Raw genomic sequence first — 27,388 nt, forward strand, 5'->3', positions numbered from 1 at the left:
TGATTTGTCAATGTAGGTTCATCAGTTGTAACAGACATACCATTCTGGTGGGGGACGTTGATATGGAAGGAGGCTGTGCATGTGTGGGAGTAAGAGGTACAAGGGAAATCTCTGTACCTTCCTTTCAGTTTTGCTATGACCCTAAAAGTTCTAAAAAAATAGTTTTTAAAAGAATAAACATCAGGGACGCCTGGGTGGCTCAGTCGTTAAACGTCTGCCTTAGGCTCGGGTCATGATCCCTGGGTCCTGGGATGGAGCCCCGCATCCAGCTCCCTGCTCTGTGGAAAGCCTGCTTCTCCCTCTCCCACTCCCCCTGCTTGTGTTCCCTCTCTTGCTGTCTCTCTCTTTGTCAAATAAATAAATAAAATCTTTAAAAAAAAAAGAATAAACATCAGCCATTAAATGTTTTAATAGACACATTCTATTCAGAAGTTTTTCAGTGGTTCTATAATTTCTTAAAGATAAAAGATAAAGTTTCATAACCTAAAGTTCCCTGAAATATTTTCCGGTCCTCCTCCATCTGCCCTGGTCTCACTTTATTACTACTCTTGGCTATCCCCTGGTTGTCACCAGTATCTGTCATGCTCATTCCCATCTATGGGCTGCTTCATTTATTGAACACTTTCTATGTGCCAGGTATATGCAATACATGCATTTCCTCATTTAACCTTTGAAACTACCATATGAAGTAAGCACTGTTACCTCAATTTCACTAATGAGAATTAGAAGGGTTAAGTAACTTGCCAAAATCACATATTTTCAGAAGGGTGGAGTCAGGTTTCAAGCTCAGATCTTCTGATTTCACAGAGGTGTTCTAAAAATTTGGTTCATCTTCATCATTCTATGAATAAGACACTCTTGAGGGTTCTCAGAGGTTAAAATAAACAAAAACTAACTCAGTGCCAGAAAATGTTTCTCATAGAGTAAGCTCCTTAAAAAATGTATTGAATAAATTAAATAGATGTTTTTAAATTCCAGGTAAAAGCCAAAGGAAAGCTCACATTAAATTAACACAAAAATGTGGAGAAAATTAGATTAAATATGGTGGTGAAGGATGTTTGCCGGGGTAGTCAGGGAGGCAGCTTCTCTTTAGAAGCGGAATCGAGTCTAGCCCTAGGGGAAGGGTGGGGCTTGCAGGACATTCCAGCCTTGGGAAAGGGAAGAAATAACCTGGTGTGGTGACCTGCATTAGGCTTGTTTGGAGATTAGGTTGAAGAGAGCAAGAGGGAAGACAATTTAGAGGACTTTGCATATTAAGAAAAGAAGCTTGAACTTTTTTTCATGATCAATTCAAAGTCACCTTATTTTATGGGTAAGGGGGAATATGTTCATAAGCACCATCAAACGTTAGACGAAGAAGAGACCTAATGCTTGCCAGGTGATGCTTCAAGAGAATTGGTCTCCACCTGTATGCTGTACCAGTGACTTCTCCATTTTACCTTAATCCCAAATACCTGTTAAAACCCTGTTTAAGTCCTAACAGAGGCTTTCAACAAGCGTAGTCTATTTTCTGTAAGTTCTGGGTTCATTCTATTTGGTAATCTAAGTTATTGTATAAATTTATTTCCCTTAATAGTTTGTTAGTTCCTAAGAAGCAGGAGCAGGCCGCAATTGTGTATCTTTTTACCAGGCCTAGCAAGTAATATTTCCTTTAAAACAAGCAAACTAACAACACTGTAACGTGCCAAGTGCTTTATCTTACAACAAATGTTATGTTGCAGTTGTTTTGTGTATATGCCTCATCTTCCTTGAGGACAGGAATCCCCTCTTTTTAACATTTTACAGAGTCAATCACAGTGCCTAACAAATACTGCATCTGTTCAATGAATACTGACCTGAAGATTGATTTTCTTTATGGTTAATGCATGGACCTTATTATAAAAAGTAAAAGGCCTATCATCAAAATTCTTAAGTTAGTTACGTTAAAGAGAGTGGGATAATTAAAGAGAGTGGAATTGTAAGTTTACACAGATCTTTCTCAATGTCAAGTTATGATATCAAGAACAAAAATGTTACAAATGTATAGTTAAGTCAAACAGGACTTAAGAGTCAGAAGATCCCATGTGGTCACAAACTTTGGGCAAATCACTTAACCTATTAGGAGTGCAGTTTCTTCACAGAGAAAATGGGGTATGGAAAATGAGGTAGGAAAGATGTTAGGGTTCCAAGTCCACGGCCAAGAAAGAATTCCTGAGACATCTTTGGTGCAAAACGGTGGTTTTATTAAAGCAAGGGGACAGGACCCTTGGGTAGAAAGAGTTGCACTGGGATCATGAGGAGTGGCCCATTATATACTTTTTTAAAAAAATATTTTATTTATTTATTTATTTATTTATTTTTTAAAGATTTTATTTATTTATTTGACAGAGAGAGACACAGTGAGAGCAGGATCACAAGCAGGGGGAGAGGGAGAGGGAGAAACAGGCTTCCCGCAGAGCAGGGAGCCCGATGCGGGGCTCGATCCCAGGAGGACCATGACCCGAGCCGAAGGCAGACGCTTAACGACTGAGCCACCCAGGCGCCCCAAAAATATTTTATTTATTTATTTGACAGAGAGACAGCGAGAGAGGGAACACAAGCAGGGGGAGTAGAAGAGGGAGAAGCAGGCTTCCTGCAGGGCAGGGAGCCCAATGCGGGCTCGATCCCAGGGCCCTGAGATCATAACCTGAGCTGAAGGCAGACGCTTTAACGACTGAGCCACCTAGGCGCCCCACCATTATATATTTTCAAGTTGGGAGGGCGTTAGGGATAGGGTAAGCCTCCCAGTTATTTTGGAAACAAGGTTTCCAGGATCCGGAGGGGGTTAGCTATTGTTGGAAAAGGTAATTTATTATTGTTTAGTAAACGCTCAGTCATGACACCCTTCAGACGTATATCGATGAGTCATATGCTTGGAGGATGATTGCCAACGTGTATTTCGCAGGGTAGAGATAAAGGAAGTCGCCAAAGGAATTTTTATGTTAAAGCAGACTTACAAGATCCTGGGGCTGGGCTAAGATTACCTCTTGCCCTTAGCGAAGAATTAACATTGAGGCATCTGAGTTCCTAGAGGAATTGCCTCCCGCATCAGTATGTATAAGCTAGTGCCATGCATATTGCAAAATATTGCCAGATTCCTTTATTTCCGCCAACTAAATTTCACCAGGTGTACTTCTTAGAATTTTATGTTGAGTCAGCCAATATAGAAAACACAAGGGAAAGATGACCAAACTGAAATTGGGGACTATGGAGGACTAATTAGATCTGACCAAGTTTTCATCAATATCCTTTCATTTGCTTGACCTTGGGTCTCGCTCTCCGCCCAGCCCTCCTACAATACCTGCCCAGCAGGATCTCCTCACTCCATTAGCGCGGGCTGCCCCCACCACTTGGTGTTTTACCTGCCCACTCGGCCCCCAGACCCCACCTTTTCCAGGCTCTTGAACCCTCCCTCGCCCAGACGAATTTCACCTGCAGAAAACAGGGAAGCCCACCGGCCCCGCACTCCCCTCCCCAGAGTCAGCCTCCCGCCGCCCAGGCTCCCCCGCCCGAGCCACCCGCGCCACCCGCGCCACCCCGGCGCCCCGCCCCGGGCGGGGAGGGTCGGTGCTGGGGAAGGGCCTGCCAGGTGAGGCGCGGTCACCCTGGGCCGCTCACTTCCGCCCAGGTGAGGGAGGGCCGACGTCGAGCCAGACCGCTCGCTCGCTCCCGAGTCTCCGCCGGACCAGGTAAAGCGGGGGTCCTGGCTATGCGGGCGCGTGCAGTGTGGGGTGGTAGTCCCTGCGTCCCGAGGCCGGCGGGGAGCAGCTCTTCTTCCTGCATGGGAGCCCGCCTCCCCTGCCCCCGGCGCGCTCTCCGCCCGCCCTCCGGGAGGAGGTGGACGCGGGAGACCCGGGGCGCCGCTGGGCGCCCAACCAGGCCCACGGAGGGTGCGGGGCGCAGTCCTCCGGCGTCCGGCCTGGGTGACCGCACCGTGGCCCCCCCCGCCCCCCGGCTTCGTGCAGAGCTCGCCGGAGGCCGCCGGCCGCGGAGCCGCCCAGCCTCAGCAGGCCCTGCCGGCCCTCAAATCTCGGCCCACTTCTGTTCCGGGATTGGCGGGGATCAAATTTTGCACCCAGATCGGTGCCTGCGCTTGGCCCCAGAGCTGGGCGGAGTCTTCCTCTGGTGAGGGTGAGAGGAGTGACCAGGTGGGGTCCTGCCACGGGGGCCCGGAGAAGGACGGGGTTCCAGATTTATCTGAGAGGACGACTTGGCTCCGGCCCCATCTGGGGCCGTTGGCGGGGGGGGGGGGGTCACATAGCCGAGTTCCCCGGCCGGAGCTCAGGCTTGGGCTCTGTTAGCCTCACTTTTTAGATGGGGAGGATCAGATGGAAAGTACTGTGGCCTCCAGGCTCTGGGGATATTGCTGGATTCCTGCTTTAAGTCAAGCTTAGGAAAACATTTTCAAATCCGCCCCCTCCCCCCCGAGAGCCCCAACCTTCACGGCACACCTAGGAGGTGTGCCAAGTTAATCTCCCCCAGGAGCGTTCATCTGGCACTTTGTCATATCTCCAGATGGCTCTTATCACTTTGGATTCCAATTAGTTGTTTACTGGTTTGTCTCTGCAATTGAGAGCGTTCGCCTTTCAGGGCCCCATTTCTCTTAAGTTGCTTCTCAGGTGTGTTTAGAGTCTGGCCATTGATAGGTGCGCAACAGACAAGTGTTTCTTTTTTTTTTTTTTTTAAGATTTTATTTATTTATTTGACAGAGAGAGAGAGCGAGAGCAGGAACACAAGCAGGGGGAGTGGGAGAGCGAGAAGCAGGCTTCCTGCCGAGCAGGGAGCCCGATGTGGGACTCGATCCCAGGACCTTGGGATCATGACCCGAGCGGAAGGCAGACGCTTAACGACTGAGCCACCCAGGCGCCCCAACAGACAAGTGTTTCTTAAAGAGGAAACCTTCTGGAGACCTAGAAGAAAAGAATCTGTTAGGCGGGGAATGGTTGATACCACATTCTAGGCTGTCTAAGCTCCTATTGATTGCCAATTCATTTGTACACATCTTTTTTTAGAAAAAAAAGCTAGTGGGCGTAAAAACGCAAATTGCTTCATTGTGCAGTATCAGGAAAAGTTAGGGGGGATTGTGACTTTTAACTAAGATGAACTTGATGTTTCTAGGCCCCTGCGGCCTATATCAGGATTATTAAAAATTTGAGATAATTAAAAAGTTAAGGGCGCCTGGGTGGCTCAGTCGTTAAGCGTCTGCCTTCGGCTCAGGTCGTGATCCCAGCGTCCTGGGATCGAGCCCCGCATCCGGCTCCCTGCTCAACGGGAAGCCTGCTTCTCCCTCTCCCACTCCCCCTGCTTGTGTTCCCTTTCTCACTGTGTCTTTCTCTGTCAAATAAATAAATAAAATCTTTAAAAAAAAAAGTTAATAAATATCGGAGCTGGGAGGTAGTTTATGAGATAGAATTTGTAAACTCCATTCTGAAGAGATTTGCTAATTGAGATCCTGTTAACAGTCACATAAGATGACCTTGGCATTAGAATAATAGTTGCGTTTAAAATGGAAAAATTATATTAAGCTCTTATCTGTTTACAGGCATTAGTACATTTATTTTATTATTTTTAAAGTAAACTCAACCCCCAAGATTGGGACTCAAACTCACCTCCTGGAGAGATTGTTACATGCTCTACCCGATGAGCCAAACAGGCACTTCTGAAGGCCTAAGTTTAAGTCGTGTATTAATATTAAACTATAAAGCTAACCTATATTCATTGTAGAAGATTGGAGAAAATAAACCCGCCTACCCCTGAAAGTAACCACTAATAAAATGATGGTATCAGTTAGTATTCTTAAAAAAGGGAAACCTGTGTATTTTCCCATAGTAGTGAGTTCACTACTAGAACTTTGTGATTCTTAGAGGTTCAGCATTCAGTAATCCTTATAATTGCATTTTTACTTAAAAACATTTAGTAATGGTCCTTAAGCTAAACAACCAAGTAGTTTGAATTTACGTGCTTTGTTTAACAAAAATACATTAGGTTGGGGAAGCCAAAATGGGGTTTAATTTGTAAAGATTTTGCTCACCTTGGTAGTAAATTTTTGAGAGAACTATTCCACCCTTATATTTGAGATTGCTTGACTATTGCTATGGTTTTTTTTTTTTTTTAAGATTTTATTTATTTGACAGAGAAAGACACAGTGAGAGAGGGAACACAAGCAGGGGGAGAGGGAGAAGCAGGCTTCCCGCCTAGTGGGAGCCCGATATGGGGCTCGATCCCAGGACCCAGGGATCATGACCCGAGCCAAAGGCAGATGCTTAACGACTGAGCCACCCAGGCGCCCCGCTATGGTTTTTTCATACTCAGATGTTTTTGTGTAGATTTGGATGCCTTTCTTATTTTTACTTATTTTTTTTTTAATATTTTATTTATTTATGTGACAGAGACAGCGAGAGCAGGAACACAAACAGGGGGAGTGGGAGAGGGAGAAGCAGACTCCGTGCTGAGCGTGGAGCCCGATATGGGGCTCCATCCCAGGCCCCGGGACCATGACCTGAGCTGAAGGCAGATATTCAATGACTGAGCCACCCAGGCGCCCCTGGATGCCTTTTTTTAAAACCCTCATTTTAAGTTCTGGTGCAAATAGAAATTTAGAGCCTGTCAATACCCTTACTTGAGTCACTGGGATAGATCTCTGCTGAAGATGAAGAGCCCACTAACGTTCTGCATTTGTACAACTGTACAAACTCCTGTACACACAGCCTGTGGAGTTTGGAGACGTGGTATTGGATCCACTTAACCATAGAACTTGGCGAGTCACTTAACCCTGGTCCTCTGTTTTCCCATCTGTAAATGATCTACCTCACTGAGCTTCAGGGAGGTTGAAATTAAATCCTTGTTAAGAATGTGTCTTGTAAACTGTGAGCCATGATTCTCCTCCTCTTTACTCCTCCACCGCGATAACTTCTGCTAAAATTATGGAGTTGTGCTATTTTTAATGGCAAGAACTGAAGTTTGTGAGTTATTTGATAAAAGGCATTGAGACCATGTTAGCTGGTAAACAAAAGTCTTTGCTAAAAACACTGTACAGGGATCTTTCTGAAAAGCCATGGGTTAATACTGTGCTGTCAACTTGGTTAGCTCCTTGCACATGTGACTATTGCGCACTTCATGTAGGGCCGGTTGGGATGGACATGTGCTGCAAATATAAAAGACACATCAGATTTTGAAGATTTAGTGTAAAACAAAAAGTAAAATACCTATTTTTTTTATATTATTTACATCTTGATTGTATATATTGGGTGAAGTAAAAAAATATTAAATTAACTTTTCCTGTTCCTATTAACTTTTCATGCAGCTACTAGAAAAATTGAAGTTACTTCTGTGGCTCACATTTTTCTGTTGAACTGCACTGAGTTAGGATTCAGTAAGAGTATGTTTATCCTTGAGAGGGTTTAGTGGACTGAAGCACTTAACATGCCTACTTACAAACAGGTTTTTTAAATTCCCAAGTTATCTGCCGCCCCCCCTGTATTCGTTGCATTTCAGAACATTTTTGTTCAGTCTTCTGAGAAATAACCATTATGGAGTAAATAGCAAAATCTCAGCTAAAAAAATTATTAGTTTTTTTTGAAGCCCCTAAAATACCTTAAATAATTTTGATTGAAAGGAGATGTTGATAATAGTAGTTACTCTGTATTGAAGGAACACTGTGTGCCAGGATGCATGTTTTCCAATACCTTATTTAGTCCTTTCAACGGTAAATATGTAGTAATTTTCATTAACTATTTTACAAATGAGAAATCTGAGGTATAAGGAAATATAATTGGTGCAAGAACACAGAGCTGGTCCCAGCCATAAATCCCAGATGTCTGCAGGATTTCAACGCTCCTAGGCTATAGAGTCTTCCTTATTTTATGAATCGGTGATTGAATCAACTGGAAGACAGTAGATTAGTGAGGTAGGTGTTTAGTTCTAATCCTGTTTTTGTGTTTGTGACCAATAGGAAACAATCTAAATGCTCATTCACAGGAGTTTGGGGGAATAAATCATGGATTCCTACAGTGGAATACTATTTAGTAGTTACAGTGAATGAAGAGAAGCTGCATATATGCTCATGACTAAATCTTAAAACTGTAAAGATAAGGTAAAACAAATTGCTGGGGATAAATATACAGTATGATGACCATTTATATAGTTTAAAAACCTGTTGAACAACAATATTGTAAACAAAGGTAGTGTGTGTTTTAAGAATTTCAGATTTGAATTCTCTGTACATTGATTACATGTGTTTATGAAGCTGCCTTCAGGTTAAAAGAAGTTAGTAAGGGGCACCTGGCTGCTTCATTTGGAGGAGTATGCGACTCTTGGAGTTGTGAGTTCGAGCCCCATGTTAGGTGTAGAGATTACTTAAATGAACTTAGAAAGAAAAAAATAAGTAAAGTCTCTGTGAGATGAGCATTCTCTCATGTTGGTCTTACTCTTTTTTAAAAAAACAAAAACAGAACCAAAGTCCTGCCCTTTGTTTTGGTGCTCTGCACATCTTGCCTAATTAGTAGGTAGCTTTCAGGGGCAGACCAGTCATCATTTAGCTTTGACCCCTAACTGATGGGTGTGACTTTGACAATAGGGGCTGGGTAAGGCTAAGGCTTCTGCCTTGAAGGGCAGCCAGTCCCCTTGGAGTTATTTTCTGGAGATTTTAATGAGGCTCCAGGACAAGGTAGGAGAAGGAGGTGAGTTTAAGTGGGTGTTGAGGGTTAGGTTGACAAACATTCTCTCACTGTTGAAAATGTGAAATTTCCAACTCTTGTTTTTTAAAGTCATTGACAGTTGACTTTCCGTCCTCCCGAGGTGAAATTTCCTCCTTGTTTTTTTGAAATTGTAGCAAGGTCTCTGCATCTGCAAAATGGGGGTGATAAATACTACATTGTTAAGATACAAGAGATGTTTTACAGAATGTCCTTGCCTTTGGTGCATAGTAGACACCAAAAGGTGAATTATGTGATTTAGTGACAGATTAAATAGTCTGGGGAAAAGGTCAGGAGGAAGCAGGAGCGGAGGGTGAACATTGGTGGGAAGCCTAGTTTGGTCTATTTCACAATTTGCTAGGATTGTTTTGAATATCATGAGCATGCCGAAAATGCCATGACCATATTTCTGGAGAGAAGGGCATACGGCCTACAGTGTGGGGGAGAATTGAACGGAATATTTGAGGTGGAAACTAATCATTTATGAATGCCTGGGTCTTTTCAGTGAGGGACTGGCTGCACAGAGATCCATAAATGTGAAAATTGCCCAGTTTGGGGAGTATTTGTTTTTGTTTTTTGTCAATCAGAGAAAACTGCCACCAACAGAAAGATAAAAGCATACCATGAAACAGTTTAACTTTGTTCTCACTCAGTGGCCAAGTCACAGGCAGAATATTGATATGCATTGATTAACTTTGAATAGTTCAATAAGAAAATTAGTATTTAGCCAGTTGAATTATTCTGAAGAACTGACTCAATTTTCAGTTCTGATTCTAACACGGTATCTTTCATCTTCAATTTCAACATGTCCTGAATATCTAACATTAAGTGCACTTAATTAAGCATGGGTTATGTTCTTTTTTTTAACTTTTTTTTTTTAAAGGTTTTATTTATTTATTAGAGAAACAGCATGAGAGGGGAGAGGGTCAGAGGGAGAAGCAGGCTCCCCGCTGAGCCGGGAGCCCTACGTGGGCCTCGATCCCAGGACTCCGGGACCATGACCCGAGCTGAAAGCAGTCGCTTAACCAACTGAGACACCCAGGCGCCCTGCATTGGTTATGGTTTAAGCATATGGCCCCCAAAATATCAGGATTGTTCTGGAATTTATATATCTGTTTCCAGAATTCCAGGAATGTAGTGTTTTGGCAGGAGCCAAAAATATATTATCTTTTATATCTAAGAGGTTTACAAAAGGCCTTGTCATTTGAACACAAGACTGTGACAGCTGTCTTGAATCTGTATTAGCATGGTAGCAACATGTGTTTACTTTGGCTAGGAAAATTTGTTTCCCATTTAATTGGTACTTCAGAAATGCTGAGCTTTGGGGACAAAGCCTTGATAATTAGATACAACCTGAGCTTTGCACTTCAAAGGAAGCAATAGAAACTTTACCTGGGTGGCTCAGTCAGTTATCTGCCTTTGGCTCAGGTCATGATTCCAGGATACTGGGATCGAGTCCCGCATTGGGCTCCCTGCTCAGCAGAGTCTGCTTCTCCCGCTTCCCCTACCTCTCCTTCCCGCCCCCATGCTTGAGCTCATTCTGTCTTGCAAAAATAAATAAAATCTCTAAAAAAAAAAAAAAGAAACTTTAAGTTGTTTGTGGATTTATATTTTTGAATAACTTCTGAAATCATGACTTCATTTATAGTTAATAGCTTTTAGATTGTTCAAACTCCCTGGTTCTCTTGCACTCTGGGGGAATTCCCAGTGAGGAGTTTGTGATCTCGCAATTCGTATCTGCAATTAGATGCTGAATACCTGTACTTTACCAAACTGATTGCCAATGATCTTTTTGTCCCAAATTTTCTAGATAGAAGTATAAGATGTCTTGGGGTGTTCTATTCTGTGTGCTATTGGGAATCTGAAAAGTATGTTTCTCAGGGTCCTTAGTTCGCTTAAATTCTTGAACTGAGGAGGTTAATCTATTCAGTAAGTTTCCTCCTCCTAGAAATGTAAATTAAATTTCTAGCTCTGCATCAGCTTTTTTCCAAATATTCCATTAATTGGTAATGGCTAAAGGCATGGGTATAAAGAAAAGCCACAATATTATAATAATTTCCTTCAGTCAAATCCTACAGTGAACCAGGCATGAAAAATTCATGGCTCAGACTCTCTTGATCAATGATGGAGTGGAAGCCGCTGAGCATAATAACCACCCCTTCTCTGGAGGCTCTACAACTGGGAGGACAGCGGCACACTGTGGCATTTTAATATCTAGGCTATGACCAATTCTAGGTGGCCTCTCTCTGACAAGTTAGACTCCGCTTGACCATGTTTAAACAAACTTGAGATTCCTTGCTGTAAGCCCTGTTTCTCAGCCTAGTCAAATAGGTCAAGGTGGTTTGATTGAAGATTTCTTATGACCGTAAAATGAGAGACTATTTAGCCTGTGTGCTGCTTACTGGATGTTGAGCTGTAGAGTTACTGCATTTCTCCCTTCTGTCCTCACATATCCTTAAGGCTTTAGTCCCCTTCCCTAGATATTACCTAACACCATGGACTGTAGTAATTTTCCAGGCCTGCTTGGTGGACAAAGTTTAGCCTTTATTAAATATGAGTCAGAAGGTTGGATTGCCAACCAGTTTCTACTCTTAACCCTTACTGAGGGATACTCTACCACCTTGGTTTTCAAAATGTACAGGATGATCCATTGGGACCGTAGGAAAATGACAATAAACCTTGCTTTTTAGTGTTTTTATCTTACTGTCACGGCATTTTTTATTTTATGTATGTTTTAAAACATATGACATGTAAATAATAGTATGTGTATATAATTATAAAAAATAAGGGCGCCTGGGTGGCTCAGTCGTTAAGCGTCTGCCTTCAGCTCAGGTCATGATCCCAGGGTTCTGGGATCGAGCCCTGCATCGGGCTCCCTGCTCGGCGGGAAGCCTGCTTTCCCTCTCCCACTCCCCCTGCTTGTGTTCCCTCTCTCGCTGTGTCTCTGTCAAAGAAATAAATAAAATCTTAAAAAAAAAAAAAAAAAGGTGAACGGTCAACATATTCTCACTGATGGGAATGTGTGTTTAAAAATGTTTGAGGACCACTAATCTATCCTATTACCAGAATTACCTTTTTAAATAGAAATCTGGACTCAATACTTCCCTACTTAAAAGCCTTTAATTACTTCCTGTTGCTTACAGGATAAAGACAGTCTACTTAGCATTATTTACAAGGACCCTCTCAAAGTCTATTTAAGTCTGTGCTGCTTAAACTGTCAGCGGTAAGAGATCAGGTTTCCCCTGCACCCCCAGTCTTTCAAGGACTGATATTTTTGTAACATAATTTATCAGAAAAAGGAATTGTTAGAGAAATGAAAATAAAAGAAGAAAAGGTAAGTCAAGATTTTATTACTAAATTGAATAGATCAACATTACTCTGCCACATTACATGGTTTCTAAATGCTTATTCCCAATTTTGGTGCTTATCTATGAGCCAAGCATCAATTTGCAGTCCACAGTTGCAGAAAAACAAACAAACGAACAAAACAAAAACAAAAAACCCTCACACAAACACAAAAGAACACTTTTTTTTTGTCCTATTTTCAGAGACCTTATGCTAGGTCATTTAAAGCTAGTTAATATTCTCACAGAAATTCACGAGCTTGTACACCTGTGTACAGTAGTTCTTAAATTGTGGCCTCTATGCTAGCAGCCTCAGGATCACATGGGAACTTTGTTAGAAATGCAGATTCTCTGGCTTACCTCAGACCTGCAGAATCAGAAACTCTGGGGGTGGGCCCTGGCAACTTGTGTTTGCACAAGCCCTCCTGGCAATTCTGATGCATGCTAAAATTTGAGAACCACTGACCCAGGGTAGCCCCACAGGTCATTCAAACTGTGACACTTAAAATTTTTAAAAATTTTATAACTGGAAGTTTGTACCCCTTAATCAGCTTTATCTATTTCACCCATCCCTCCACCTCCCCTCTGGCAATCATCAGGTCTCTGTATTTAAGAGGTTTTTTTGGGGTTACTTGTTGTTTTTAGATTCCACATATGAGTGAAATCATATGGTATTTGTCTTTGTCTGACTTATTTCACTTAGCATAATACCCTGTAGGTCCATCCATGTTGTCGCAAATGGTAAGGGCTCATTCTTTTTTTATGGCTAATACCTATTGTGTATATATATGTCACTTCTTTTCTGTCCATTCATAACGGCAACACTTTTGCGAGGGAAATGGAACACTATCCATAACGATGCCAGGTAATCTGAGGCTGTTTTAGGCAAATGAAGGCAAATGACCACTCTCCTTTTACACCACATTCTTTTTCTTTTGCGAGAGAAGTTTCTAATGTGTTCTCTTTCCAGCATTCCAAACATCCCCACGCAGGTTTAGTCTGTCTCCCTTTGTGATTTCACTTAGCCCATGGCACACACCACTGCGACTGATGGTTATGCCTTACGATATAATTATCCTATCATGTTGTTGTTATCTTTGTATCTGCATGCTCTCTCATTAGGCCATCTCAGCCATTATCTTTTTTAGTTTTTAAGTGATAAAAATTAGACATGCTTTTGAAATAAAATTCAAACAGCACTAAAATCTATGAAGTAAAAGTCTAATTTTTTTTAAAGATTTATTTATTTATTAGACAATGAGAGAGAGAGAGAGCACAAGAAGGGGGAGGGTCAGAGGGAGAAGCAGACTCCTTGCTGAGCAGGGAGCCTGATGTGGGGACTCGATCCTAGGACTCCAGGATCATGACCCGAGCCCGAGGCGGTTGCTTAACCAACTGAGCCACCTAGGCGCCCCAAAGTCTAATATTTTTATCTCCCATCCCCGTTTCTAGAAGTTATCACTATGAAATTAACTATCTTTCTAAATCTAGAAATTTACACACAAACACATTTTCCCAATCAGTTGTGTGTGTTAATGTTCTTTTGTTAACATAGAGGATTGAATTGTCAAAGCATGCTCATGTGAATGAGCTCAAACTTCACCAAACCAGCACCAAACCTTACTCATGATTCAGTGGTTACATGCAGGAGGTAAGCACAGACATTCCTTGCTGGAGGAGTACCCAGCCAGTAGGCATTCCGAAGAATGTCACTTTTCTTCTTAGGACCTATTATCGACACACTTAAAATACCTAGTTACATGTAGATTGACATTAAGTCATTTATAAATCTATTTCTGACAGACTTTACCCACAATTTTTAATTTGCTTCCAGGAGTAAATTTCAACCTTAGGACACATTTTTGTTTTGGGTTACCAGACAAGTTCTCAACAATATACAGAGAAACATTTTTCTCAAAGGAAACCTTTTGAGTTTGGGGAATCCTGAGTTTTATACTCCATTAGTTACACAAGCAGAAAATGTCTGTGTGGTTATCTCCTATCTTCTCATCAGCCATGACCCATAAATCCATACATTTTCAGATTATTTACAAAAAGCAATTAAGACAGATCAGGTATTGGGGCACCTGGGTGGCTCAGTCGGTTAAGTGTCTGCCTTCGGCTGAGGTCATGATCTCTAGGTCCTGGGATGGGGCCCCACGTCGGGCTCTCAGCTCAGTGGGGAGTCTGCTTCTCCCTTTCCCTCTGCTGCTCCCCTGCTTGTGTTCTCTCTCTCTCTAATGAATAAATAAAATCTTTTTTAAAAAAATCAGGTATTTACTGATGTTTAAAAATGAGGGGCTGTTATCTATCAAAAACCTTTAGGGTGTTTGCAAGGGGTTCTGGTTATCAAGCTGGGAATCCTTCCCTGAAGGAGGGAGCCACAGGCTTACTGTTACACTGTTAACTGATTCCCTCCTCCTCATTTCAATAGATTCAGACCTACTGTATTATTATAATGACTGATTGCTTTTGACAGATCAGTTGTTCCTGGAGTTTTCTTTTTTCTTTAAGATTTTATTTACTTATTTGACAGAGACACAGCGAGAGAGGGAATACAGGCAGGGGGAGTGGGAGAGGGAGAAGCAGGCTTCCCGTGGAGCAGGGAGCCCGATGCAGGACTCGATCCCAGGACCCTGGGATCATGACCTGAGCCAAAGGCAGACGCGTAATGACTGAGCCACCCAGGCGCCCCTGGACTTTTGCTCTTAACAATGAAGTGAATATCTTTGTACAACACATCTGTGTGCCCTTTTGAAAGTATCTCTTTAAGGGAGACACTCAGAAGTAGCCCTTCTGGGTTAAAGAGAATACAAATTTAGTATATTGATAGCTATTGCTAAAGTTGCTCTCCTAAAAGATTGTGCAAATTTATATTCCCACCTGTTTTTCCATGACATCTAGAGTACGTGTTATTATTAATTTAAAAAAATTGCCCATCTGACAGTAAAAATTTGCATCTCCTAGTTTTAGCTTGCATTCTTTCTTTCAGAGAGGTTGATGTTAATGACCACAGAGCTGCTCTTGTCAATCCTCTTGGGCCTTAGGCTGCTATAGAAAAGGACAGTGCCACTGAAACGGTCTTTTGTTACTCAGTTACCTGTCAATGGGTAGTTGTAAAGGTTGCACAGTTGAGATGCTGAGCTCATCAGCAGTTCCGTGATGCTCTCTTCAGCAGTTTGGTAGTTCGCACTGAATCCAGTGAACATTTGGATGGAATACATGGACCTTTTATCAATGCAGGTGGCATCCCTTCTGGCTTTTAATATGCTTTCCTACTTAGTGACCTTAAATTAGAAGATAAAGATCTCATTCAGCAACTGTATCCAGAGGTGATGTAAGAGAATTTTGACTATATAGTACTCCTATTTCTTTGATGGTTCACTGCAGCCTAGTGTACCATTACTATAAATGACCACCGTGAAAGTGCCAGTTTGGTCCTAGCAGAGGATTTTGAGTTGTGATTACATTACATTTTAGGCTAGTTTGAACCAGTCACTGGAATTAAAAACAGAAAATGGGGGCAGCTGAGTGGCTCAGTCGTTAAGCGTCTGCCTTCGGCTTAGGTCATGATCCCAGAGTCCTGGGATCGAGCCCCGCATTGGGCTCCCTGCTCAACGGGAGGCCTGCTTCTTCCTCTCCCGCTCCCCCTGCTTGTGTTCCCTCTCTTGTGTCTCTCTCTGTCAAATAAATAAAATCTAAAAAAAAAAAAAACACACACAGAAAAACATAGAAAATGCCAATATGTTGGGTGGTTACATTTTGGAGACTCAGATGACAAGTAGGAATCTGGGACCGTTTTTGCAGCTTGGGGCTTTTTTCCCCCTTAATCTCTCTCAAATATTCTTCATCTCTTAATTTAGATGTTCTTTTCCACTTTTCCAATCCAGGATCCTTTTTTTTTTTTACAAAATCAACTTTATTAAAGTATGATTTGTGTACAATAAAATGTACTGATTTAAAATATGTAGGTCAGGGCGCCTGGGTGACTCAGTCGTTAAGCGTCTGCCTTTGGCTCAGGTCATGATCCCAGGGTCCTAGGATCGAGCCCCACATCGGGCTCCCTGCTCCACGGGAAGCCTGCTTCTCCCTGTCCCACTCCCCCTGCTTGTGTTCCCTCTCTCGCTGTGTCTCTCTCTCAAATAAATAAAATCTTTAAAAATAAAATAAAATAGGTCAATGAATTTGGACAAATGTATACATCTGTGTAAACACTAAGTACCCCATTCAAAACTTAGAACATTTCCATTCTGTTTACATTCTGTAATTTGCTTATATAGTCGTCTGTTATTAGACATTTGGGTTTTTCTTAGTTCAAGGCTTTTATAAATAAAAATGCTATGAACATTCATGTATAGGTCTTTTGTGAGTTTGTATTTTCATTTTTCTTGGTAAGTATTTAGGAGTGGAAGTGCTGAGTCATATAGTAAGTCTATTTCTAACTCTGTAAGAAACTACCAAACAACTTTTCAAAGTGCACGTACCATTTTGCGTTCCTACTAGTGATGTTGAGAGTTCCAGTTACTTCATGCCTTTGTCAACACTCAACAAATTGTCTGTTTATCTTTCTAGTTTGAGCCAACCTAGTGGGTATATAGTGGCACCTTATTGTAGTTTTTTTTTTTTTTTAAGATTTTATTTATTTATTTGAGAGAGAGAGCATGAGAGGGAAGAGGATCAGCGGGAGAAGCAGACCCCCCGCCGAGCAGGGAGCCCGATGTGGGACTCGATCCCGGGACTCCAGGATCATGACCTGAGCTGAAGGCAGTCGCTTAACCAACTGAGCCACCCAGGCGCCCCTGTAGTTTTAATTTGAATTTGAGTGAAGCCTTTTGATGAAGAATGTTGTTGAGGTTTTCTATAATTTTTAAAAATTTTTTTTATTGTTATGTTAATCCCCATACATTACATCATTAGTTTTAGATGAAGTGTTCCATGATTCATTGTTTGTGCATAACACCCTGTGCTCCATGCAGAACGTGCCCTCCTCAATACCCATCACCAGGTTAACCCATCCTCTCACCCCCCCTTTCTATAATTTTTTTACAGAACTATAGACAAGTATATACTAACGGAAAATCATCTTTTGTGTTTTAAAATTTTTCTTTAGGTTTCTTTAAAAGGAATTGAAGACAGTCATTCAAAATGCCTGAAAATCCTGGTCCAGGTATACTAGTTATATACTTCTGTCAATAAATTAATTAATGAATCACAATGGAATGTATGATGGAATTAACTTGTGCTCTGATTATCCTTCTTCAAACAAGATAAACTGCAGGTCCTACAAGTTCTTGATCGCCTAAAAATGAAACTGCAGGAGAAGGGGGACACATCGCAGAATGAGAAGCTCTCTCTGTTTTATGAGACACTAAAGAGCCCCCTCTTCAATCAGATACTCACACTTCAGCAGTCCATCAAGCAACTGAAAGGGCAAGTAAGTTACTCATCAGGGTTTTTTTTACATGTTGGTATGTTCAAACCAGCAAAGAAACATAGAAGGAGATAGACACAGACAAACTGTCTCTAAGTATGCTTAATTCAGCAAGAGACTGTCCTGGGACTTGTGACCTGTAGGTAGCATTGGCATGGATAGTTTAAAAATGTTTGTGGGGGTTGCCTGGCTGGCTCACTCTGTAGAGCATGTGACTGTTTATGTTGGGGTCTTGAGTTCAAGCCCCAGGTTGGGCGTAAGGCCTACTTAAAATGTTTATGATAAATTTTGTGTTTGGTTTTGGAATATAAGTTGTACTTATTTAAATATGTAAAGGTCCGATGCTTTCACACTTCCCAACATTTTCTTCAAAATATAAAATAGTGTTTAGTCTAAATATATTTTCTTTCTGAAGTCTTTTTTTTCCCTAGCAAGAAGGGATCATACCCTTGTAGCATATCATTTACACCTCTCAAATATCAATTATTTATCAAATAATTACCAAATAAGTATTAACTGTCATGGATATTCTGGTCAGAAAGTTTTCGGGAGCATTATAACCGGTGTTTTAATATTTACCTGTCTTTCCTCTACTACATATAGCATAATACCCAGACTCTTGCGGTTTCTACATGCATATTGTGTTCAACTATTGGCAAAATAGCACTTCTTCTTAGAGTGATGTAAATTAATAATTTTAGTTGTCCTCTTGGTTGCTGTGTTTTGGGGTCAGGGATGGCAAACTGCTTTTAAATCATCTATTCTAGAAGCTGGGCTTGAATAGTAGCTATCCTATGGGTTACTTTTGGGCAGAATTTTAAATGTAATTGGAGATAATGTAACAATTGTTAAGAGAAAATTAATAAAATCTGGGAAAACAATGGTTTTGCTGATAAATCAAAATGGCTGCCCATAAATATTTAGCAAGTGATTTTTCTATAACTAAGGATTAAACTCTGCACGTATGCCTTTTTGTGAATTTCTTTCTCTAGATTAGAATTATACCATAATTTTATCACTTCCCATATTGATGGTCTGCTTTCTATATTCCCTGGTCATGCGATGAGTCCTGTAGTGCAACAGTGAATTCTATTGGTAGCAACAGAAATTGGGAAAGGTCACCACAAATCTCTTACTCTTACTGGACTAAGAGTGGACTTGACCAACCACTGCATCATAATAACAATCTTTTATATTTATGTAGTTTGCAGTTGTTATATGCATAATCATATTTTTATCCATTCAACTGTAAAATCTGATTTTTTTTTTGAGTGTTTCACAGAGTTTTGATGGGTATTGTTTTTTTTTTTTTTAATGAGGTCCTGTTGACATTTTTTTTTTTTTTTTTTTAATTATTCACTAGAGAGTAAGTGAGAGGGAGAGCACAAGCAGGGGGAGGGTCAGAGGGAGAGGGAGGAACAGACTCCCAGCTGAGCAGGGAGTCCCACATGGGGCTCAGTCCCAGGACCTTGGGATCAGGACCAGAGCTGAAGGCAGACGCTTCACCAACTGAGCCACCCAGGCTCCCCGCCTCCCCGACATTTGTTCTTGATGTTACCTTCATTCCACTGGTGGCATTTCTATCAGCCAATGATATTTTAAAACTTAACCTCTATTTTCCTATTCACCGTAATTACAGAATTCTCTCCCTCCTTTTTTTTTTTTTTTTTTCCCTGTAATGTTTAAGTGGCTCTGTGACTCATTTGCCACTAATCTTGGGCAAGTTAACCTGTGTGTCTTAGTTTTCATGTTCGCAAAATGGAATAATAATATCTCTTAGGGCTGTTATAAGGATTAAATGAGATAACAAGTAAGAGTTTGGTATAGTACTTTGCTCATAGCAGTCATTCAGTAAATACTGTTATTGTTATTTTTGTTTAACTTACCTGCGGATCTTTTGTGGCCTTTTACATGGAAATGCAAAAGGGCTCAGTGTCTACATGTTTATCTGACTGGATGTATCTGTGTATGTGAAGTGTAATGAACTGTTGTACATGCTGTTAACTTGAGGTAATGGTACAAGGCAAGAAGCAACATATATTTTTTTTAAAGATTTATTTATTTTAGAGAGAGCACATGAGCTGGGAGAGGTCAGAGGGAGAAGGAAAGGAGAGGGAGAGAATCTCAAGCAGAGGCCCTGAGATCTTGACCCAAGCCGAAACCAAGAGTCAGACGCTTAACCAGCTGAGCCACCCCGGTGCCCCAGGAAGCAACACATTTTAACCTATTAAATATTCTGTGTAATACTAAATAAAAAAATTGTAGCCTTGCAAACACAGATTCATGTATCTGTGTCTTATTTTTTCATGTGCAAATATTTAATAGGCAAATTATACATGTAATGGGCAAAATAGAATACTTAATAAATAGAAATAATTTATTTTCTATAGGTTTCTGTTGATGATTCTCTTGTTTTTCTCCCCAACAGCTCAGCCATATACCCTCAGATTGTTTGGCCAACTTTGATTTTTCTAGGAAAGGTCTATTAGTGTTTACAGATGGTGCCATTACTAACGGGAATGCCCAAAGACCCTCTAATAATTTGACTGTCTCTGGGTTATTTCCTTGGACTCCTAAGTCAAGAAATGAAGACTTTAACTCAGTCATTCAACAGATGGCGCAGGTAAAGTTATATCTTGTCATGGGAATATTTAGCTATATTTCTCCTGTTATAGGTTAAAAAAAGAAAACAATACTCTTTAAAAAAGAAGAATACTCTCTTTTTGCCTTAAAATTTGCTACTATGTGTGGTTTGCTTGCATTTTTATTTTGTTAGGAAAGATTGATACTATTTTCTAAGCTGTGTATTAGAAATTTATTGGCTTAAAATGACTTAAGGAAAATATGTGTGTGTGGTAAGGAGTTTTTACACAATTACTCCAATTTGACACATATCTGCACTTGAAAAGAGATTCTTATGATTTTGATCATAGGAAAATTGATATGTCTGCCAGAAGTGATGAAATTCCCTTTGAACTGTTTTTAACTTTTTATCAATACAGAATTAATGGGAGTTAGAATTAATATGATTTGGAAAATCTCTGGGAACATTTGAGGGAGTAATCCAGTTTTATCCCTAATACGTATTAAAAATTATACAGTTGAATTTTTGGATGTGTTTTATGTTTGTCAACTCACCTTCTAATAAGTGTCTTTAAAATGAAAGTTGAGTTTTAAGATCACAAAGAATCTGTTTAAGGTGTAATATTTAAATCTACACCTAATTCTTTTTTGACTTTATAGCTCTGTCCTCTTAATTTGACTAATAATTATCTTTATGTGATGCTTCTGTTATGTGATTACATTTATGAAGTTCTCATGTCATAAATGCAATTATTAACTAAAGCAATCAAATACTGTTCATTACACGTAGAACGCATTTGAATGGTGGCCTTTCCATAATCTTTTGAATTAACCTAACAAAATGGATTAATTCATCACAATATAATTAAAAACAGGACCCTAACAAATGCAGCTGGTTCTAACTTAGGCTGAACACTGGCATATTTTTTTTTTTTTTAAGATTTTATTTATTTATTTGACAGAGAGAGAGAAACAGCGAGAGAGGGAACACAAGCAGGGGGAGTGGGAAAGGGAGAAGCAGGCTTCCCGCCAAGCAGGGAGCCCGATGCGGGGCTTGATCCCAGGACCCTGGGATCATGACCTGAGCCGAAGGCAGACGCTTAACAACTGAGCCACCCAGGCGCCCCAACACTGGCATATTTTTGCTATCTATTTTGCTTTCCTCATTTAAAAACATATTTTGCATGAAGAGAACTTAGAGAAATTCAGTATAAAAAGTAATTCAGAATTTACTGTGGAAAAAGTTTTTTTTCTCAGGAATTTTCATCCAGTGTGGTCTTCATCTCACAATGTGAATGAAGTGTGAAAATACCTCTCTGATTCCCTGAGGTTGCAGAACACTGCACACGCCCTCTTTTTTTTTTTTTTTTAAAGATTTTATTTATTTGACAGAGAGAGATACAGCGAGAGAGGGAACACAAGCAGGGGGAGTGGGAGAGGGAGAAGCAGGCTTCCTGCAGAGCAGGGAGCCCGATGCGGGGCTCGATCCCAGGACCCTGGGACCATGACCTGAGCCGAAGGCAGACGCTTAACGACTGAGCCACCCAGGCGCCCCGCACACGCCCTCTTATGTCCTACTGAAGATAATCAAGTGAGAGGATTTCCAGAAATAACGTATTGCTGAAATGCTGAGTTTTTTTGGCTAGAGATGACTTAGGAGAAGCTGTTTGTTGTGTTACTCACAAAAATAGCAATTTCAGTTCTTTGGAAAGAGTACAGTGGTTAAATGTACTTCATTGACTTTTTTGTTTTTATTATCCCCCTTCATTAGGGCCGGCAAATTGAATATATCGATATAGAACGGCCTTCATCCGGAGGCCTTGGATTCAGTGTGGTGGCCCTGAGAAGTCAAAATCTGGGAGAAGTTGATATCTTGGTGAAGGAAGTGCAGCCAGGGAGTATAGCAGACAGGTGAGGAGGTTGTTCCTTTTGCGTTTTGCTAATCTTTTTCTGAGAATCCTGAAAACATTATTCTGAAGAGAATAAGAAACTAGTAATTAAAACAGTTAACCGTAGCAGCTAACGTGTTTCCTTCTCATATGCCTTTGTCAGGCCTTTAGCAGATACTCTCCCAGGTACTTGCGGCAGCCATCTAGCTAGTAATACCATTACCCTGTTCCGTAGATGAGAAAGCTGAATTCAGAGAGGCTCAGTGCTTTACCTGTAGTCACAGAGCTGTTGATGCTGGAACCATGAGCCCTGATATGATTCCAAGACAGTCTCAGCCAAGCTAGTGCGCTTTCTATTCTGCCATACTCTCCCACAATCGAACATGGTATTTTAGCTACGTCTGATCAGTAACATGGAAATACTGAAATTCGGATTCTGCATACTCTGGTTTATTAAACTTAAGATTATAAAATTGTTTTTGTGGTCCTATCACACTGTTGATTATTTCTCTTGTCAATTAAAAGCCTCCTTAAATCTGCGTGATTCCCCCCTATTGCACTGTGCCATGGTTTTCTTATTTTAAGAGGTATGTGCAAGCCTTATATTCTGTCTCTATTTGATTTCAGGTCTTTTATTATTCATTTAATAAGCACACTGTTCATTACGTTACTACTACCTGTTAGCAACAGCAGTGGTTCTATTATTAAAAAAAAATTCTCAGCCAATAATAAATTTTTGAATTTACATTCACCATTCATGGAGGATCAGTTCTAGGCTCCCCACCTGAATATTCAGAAATAATGGATTTCCATGCCTTTGCAGCTTTTATTCTTGCCATTTCATGTGGCATTTCCTCAAGTATGTTCTGAGGAAACTGAGGAAACTTATCAGTGTCAGATGTATTTGTGAAATTCTATGCTGTTCTTGGAGATTGGGTACACATAGTTAGGGTGACCATATAGTTTATTGTCCATGTTGGGAGAGTTTTGGGACTGAGAGGGGGTTCTGTTAATGACCCTGAAACAGCAGGTATAGAGTAGGACTATTCTGGCAAACCTAGACAATCCCAGGTGAGCCCGGACGTCGGGTCACTTACCGTTAGTTTACTTTAGGCTATGCTGTCCCTCGACAAAAAGTCTATTTAACTTTTATTGGCCCAACTTTTCTTTCTAAATTTTTTAACTTAAAAAATTATTATTGGTATACAGTTCACGTACCGTAAACGTCTCATTTTAAAGTGTACAATTCAGTAGTTTTTAGTGTATCTTCAAAGTTGTGCAACCTTTTTGTGGTCAATCCTTATGTCTGAGGTACTCTGTACTAAGTCTGTAGTTACAGATTGAAGTGAACATTTTCAAAAAGAGAAGTTTGACATGTTAGTGTGTAAAGAGCCTTGACCAAGGCTAAGCAGTCAGGTGGCTTCCCAGAGACAGCAGTGCTTAAAGGAGTGGGGTCTGCAAAGAGCAGAAGGTGTCAGAGGAAAAGAGAGACTGTCTTGAGCAGTAGTCCTATGGAGAGAAGGAACACAGCTCCTATCCTTGGAGTGAGGCTGGTATTTACCTGGTGTGGGAGCTTAGTGCAAGAGAGTACAAGAAAGGATTGGAGAGAGGTGGGGTCAGTCATGCATGACCTTCTAGATCATGTTAAATGGTTTTCATGATCAGTTCTTCCTTTCTCCTGAGGACTTTCCACATAGAATTGTGTTATTTTAGGAGCTTACCTAAGACCATTGTCTCTCAAAGTAATGGGAATCCATTATTTTTGAATGTTGCAATGGAGAGACAGAACTCATCTCAACCTTAAATGAAAAATATGTATTCAGTACAAACAGTATGTGGGAGTTAAATTATAAATAATAGTAGCAGTAAAACTAATTCTGTTCAACTTTAGAATCCATCAAAATCATATTTTCCAGGAGATTTCTTTTCTCCACAATTTGTTTATCTGGAGTTGAGGTTATATTCCCTGAGCAGATACTTAACTAGGAATAAGTATAGTGTCCTGGCAGTCTATTGGGGTGGGGGTGGGGGGGTAGATTAAAATAGATTGATTTCCAGAAAATAGTAGATTTGAATGTGAGTAAATTAAGAACTTATCCAAATTAGTTATATCAGGGTTGAAAAGATTCAAGAGTATCTCATTCATTTGGGATTAATTAAGAAATTTTCCTTAATGAACAAGCTGTGAATAGGAATTTAGGTAAAGAAGTCAGAGAAAGAAGGACATTGGAGATGGGAAACTGGAAGTAATTTCTGGTATTGTCCATAGTGGTCACATTTAAAAACAAATGTAGGACTTGGGAAAGGTCGCAGGCAACATTTTCAATTTATAAAATATATATTTCAAAATTATGAAAGTAATACATATAATAGAAAATCATAAAATATAGAAATATGATAAGCAAACTCTAGGACTTTGACTACCCTAAGACAACTAGGAAATACAGTTGAATGTTTTCTTTTTAAAAAGACAAGGTCATGGAGCATATACAATTTTATATCCTTATCTCAACATAATAAGCCTTTCCTAATATTAATAAAAGGATGTATAAGCAACATTTTTATTTTTATTTTTTCTAAAGAGAGAGCACGAGAGCAAATGAGGGGCGGGGGGAGGGGCAGAGGGAGAGAAATTGAGAAAATCCCAAGCAGGCTCCATGCCCATTGCAAGCCCAATGCGGGGCTCAATCCCACCACCCTGAGCTGAAATCAAGAGTCAGACACTCAACTGACTGAGTCACCCAGGTGCCCCAGGATGTATAAGCAACACTTTTATTTTTATTTATTTATTTATTTATTTATTAATTAAAAGATTTTATTCATTTATTTGAGAGAGAGAGAGAATGAGAGACAGCACGAGAGGGAAGAGGGCAGAGGGAGAAGCAGACCCTCTGCTGAGTTAGGAGCCCGATTGATCCCACGACCCTGGGATCATGACCTGAGCGGAAGGCAGATGCTTAACTGACTGATCTACCCAGGCGCCCCTAAGCAGCATTTTTAATGATATCTGATTTATTATGAGAGCCACCCACAATTTTGACCTCAAAAATAGATATTTTCATATGTAACTTGCTAGTTTCAAAAGAGAATCTAAAACATGAGTGTCTATCCTCAGAAAACATACAGGTTAGTAGGATTTAGCTAGCTCTGTCGATAGCATATTTAGTATAAATGAATATTCAGTGAGTGGTAAATGAGTGGTTCAGAGCACTGTGATAATGAGGTAAGTGATGGGGAGGGTGGGAAAGAGAGACACTCAGCTGATCACAGAGGGTGGATTGATTTGGCTGAGTAGAGTCAAAGGGCATCAGAGATGGAGGAAACCATCTACACAAGAGCAGGAAATGCCACACGTGTTTGAGTGGGAAAGAGTAGGTCAGAATGGTCGGAAAGGGGGTTTATGTGGGAATGAAGCCAAGTTGGAAGGAGTACTCGGGGACCACATGCACAGGCCTTTGTGTTTTTTTTGTTTGTTTTTTTTTTTTTAAAGATTTTATTTATTTATTTGAGACGGAGAGAATGAGAGAGAGAGAGCACATGAGAGGGGGGAGGGTCAGAGGGAGAAGCAGGCTCCCTGCCGAGCAGGGAGCCCCATGCGGGACTCGATCCAGGGACTCCAGGATCATGACCTGAGCCGAAAGCAGTCGCTTAACCAACTGAGCCACCCAGGCGCCCATTTTTGTTTTTTTAAGAGGTAGTGCTTTATTTACTTATTTTTTAAGATTTTATTTGTCAGAGAGAGGGCGAGAGTGAGAGCAAGAGAATGGCAGGCAGCGGGAGAAGCAGGCTCTATGCTGAGCAAGGAGCCCAATGTGGGACTTAATACCAGGACCCTGGGATCATGACCTGAGCTGAAGGCAGACATTTAACTGACTGAGCCACCCAGGCATCCCATGCACAGGCCTTTGAATACCAACCAAGTTTACCCTGTGTCCCTGAGCTCAGAAGTTACCAGATTCTGTTCTGAGGGCACCTGGCTGGCTCCCTTGGTAGAGCATGCAACTTTTTTTTTTTTAGATTTTTTTTTTTTTTTTTTTTTTATTTGAGACAAAGAGAATGAGAGACAGAGAGCATGAGAGGGAGGAGGGTCAGAGGGAGAAGCAGACTCCCTGCCGAGCAGGGAGCCTGAGCATGCAACTTTTGATCTTGGGCCAGTAAGTTTAAGCCCCATGTTGGGTGTAGATTACTTAAAAATAAAATCTTTAAAAAAAAAAAGTTACCAGGAGTGCCTGGGTGGCTCAGTCGGTGAAGCATCCACTCTTGATTTCGGCTCAGGTCACGAGCTCAGGGTCGTGGGGTTGAGCCTTGCATCAGGCTCCATGCTCAGCAGGGAGTCTGCTGGAGATCTCCCTCTCCCTCTGTCCCCCGGCCCCTGCCCCACTCTCGCTGTCTCTAAAATAAATAAATCTTAAGAAAAAAAAACTACCAAATTCTGATCCATGACAAAGTTTTGCTGAATCTGCTGTGACCTAAGAAAGATAAGGGCAATATAATGGAATTTTCATAATTCTGAGTTTTTGAATTAGATAAATCCCTCCTCTGGGAGATTCTGTATTTTGAAGGTTAATTTTCATTTATGAAACTATGATGATAAGAGTTTGTTCTCTTTCCTTTGGCTCTCTCCTTACTGGTCAGTAATCACAGATAATTGTTACACGTTTTCAAGTTGGGCGATACCAGCATTAAGAGAGCCTAGCAAAATAAACCTTGAGAAATTTTGAAAGTTCACTTTTAGGCATTAGAGAAGGATCTCCACTGGATGGTTGACATGGGGAATGGAAGAAGATGGGTGGAGGCAAAGAGATAAAGAGGGTTAAGAAGGAACTGAAGGTGTGATGATGGAGAAATGGGAAGAAAGAGTGGTGTCTGGGAGATAATGAAGTCAAATATGTAAATCCTACTAAAGTGAAATACGTTTCAGAGTCAGCTAAGATAAGGCTTTAATTTCTTACATGTAAAATGTAACTACCTTTTTTTTTTTAAATTTTATCTTAGAGAGTACAAGTGGGGGGGAGGGAGAGGGACAAGCAGACTCCGTGCTGAGTGCGGAGCCCGACATGGGGCTCAATGCAGGGCTCGATCTCAGGACCCTGAGACCATGACCTCAGCTGAAATCAAGAGTCGGATGTTTAACTGACTGTGCCACCCAGGTTCCCCTGTCACTAAGTAAGAGGTGGTTGTGAGAATTAAATGAGATAATACCTATAAAGCATCTAGCACATTATGTGGCTTCTAACAAGTGCTCAGTAAATATTAACTATAATAGTGTGTTTTTTTCCTTAAGGTTTTGCTAATTTCTTTTTAAAATAGTTCTTTTTTTATCTAGGTTAGCAGTTGGGCAGTTGAGGATTGAGACAGAGAGAAGGGCTTAAATACAGATTTAGAAGTAGCATCTATTGATTTTCAAGGAGAGTTTGGCCTAACAATTGA

General features: G+C 40.8%; 1 protein-coding gene and 1 long non-coding RNA gene across 2 annotated transcripts in view; both read left to right on the plus strand.

Moving 5' to 3' along the window:
- Positions 1 to 3,565: 3,565 nt before the first annotated feature.
- The window catches only part of PATJ (PATJ crumbs cell polarity complex component), a 332,644-nt gene continuing 308,821 nt past the window's right edge, over positions 3,566 to 27,388 (plus strand). The window contains exons 1-5 of the mRNA XM_081816865.1: positions 3,566 to 3,707; positions 17,166 to 17,222; positions 17,323 to 17,489; positions 19,915 to 20,109; positions 21,841 to 21,980. Of these exons, the coding sequence (XP_081672991.1) occupies positions 17,201 to 17,222; positions 17,323 to 17,489; positions 19,915 to 20,109; positions 21,841 to 21,980 (524 nt within the window). The 5' untranslated portion in view covers positions 3,566 to 3,707; positions 17,166 to 17,200. The remainder of the gene's footprint in view (positions 3,708 to 17,165; positions 17,223 to 17,322; positions 17,490 to 19,914; positions 20,110 to 21,840; positions 21,981 to 27,388) is intronic.
- Positions 25,443 to 26,435, plus strand: LOC145721049 (uncharacterized). Its single transcript, XR_014144520.1, has 2 exons — positions 25,443 to 25,947; positions 26,083 to 26,435. It is a non-coding gene; the product is annotated as an uncharacterized LOC145721049 (long non-coding RNA).

Source organism: Leptonychotes weddellii, chromosome 4, assembly GCF_054177405.1.
Source record: "Leptonychotes weddellii isolate Sample4059 chromosome 4, ASM5417740v2, whole genome shotgun sequence".
In the NCBI taxonomy this organism is placed as follows: Eukaryota; Metazoa; Chordata; class Mammalia; order Carnivora; family Phocidae; genus Leptonychotes; species Leptonychotes weddellii.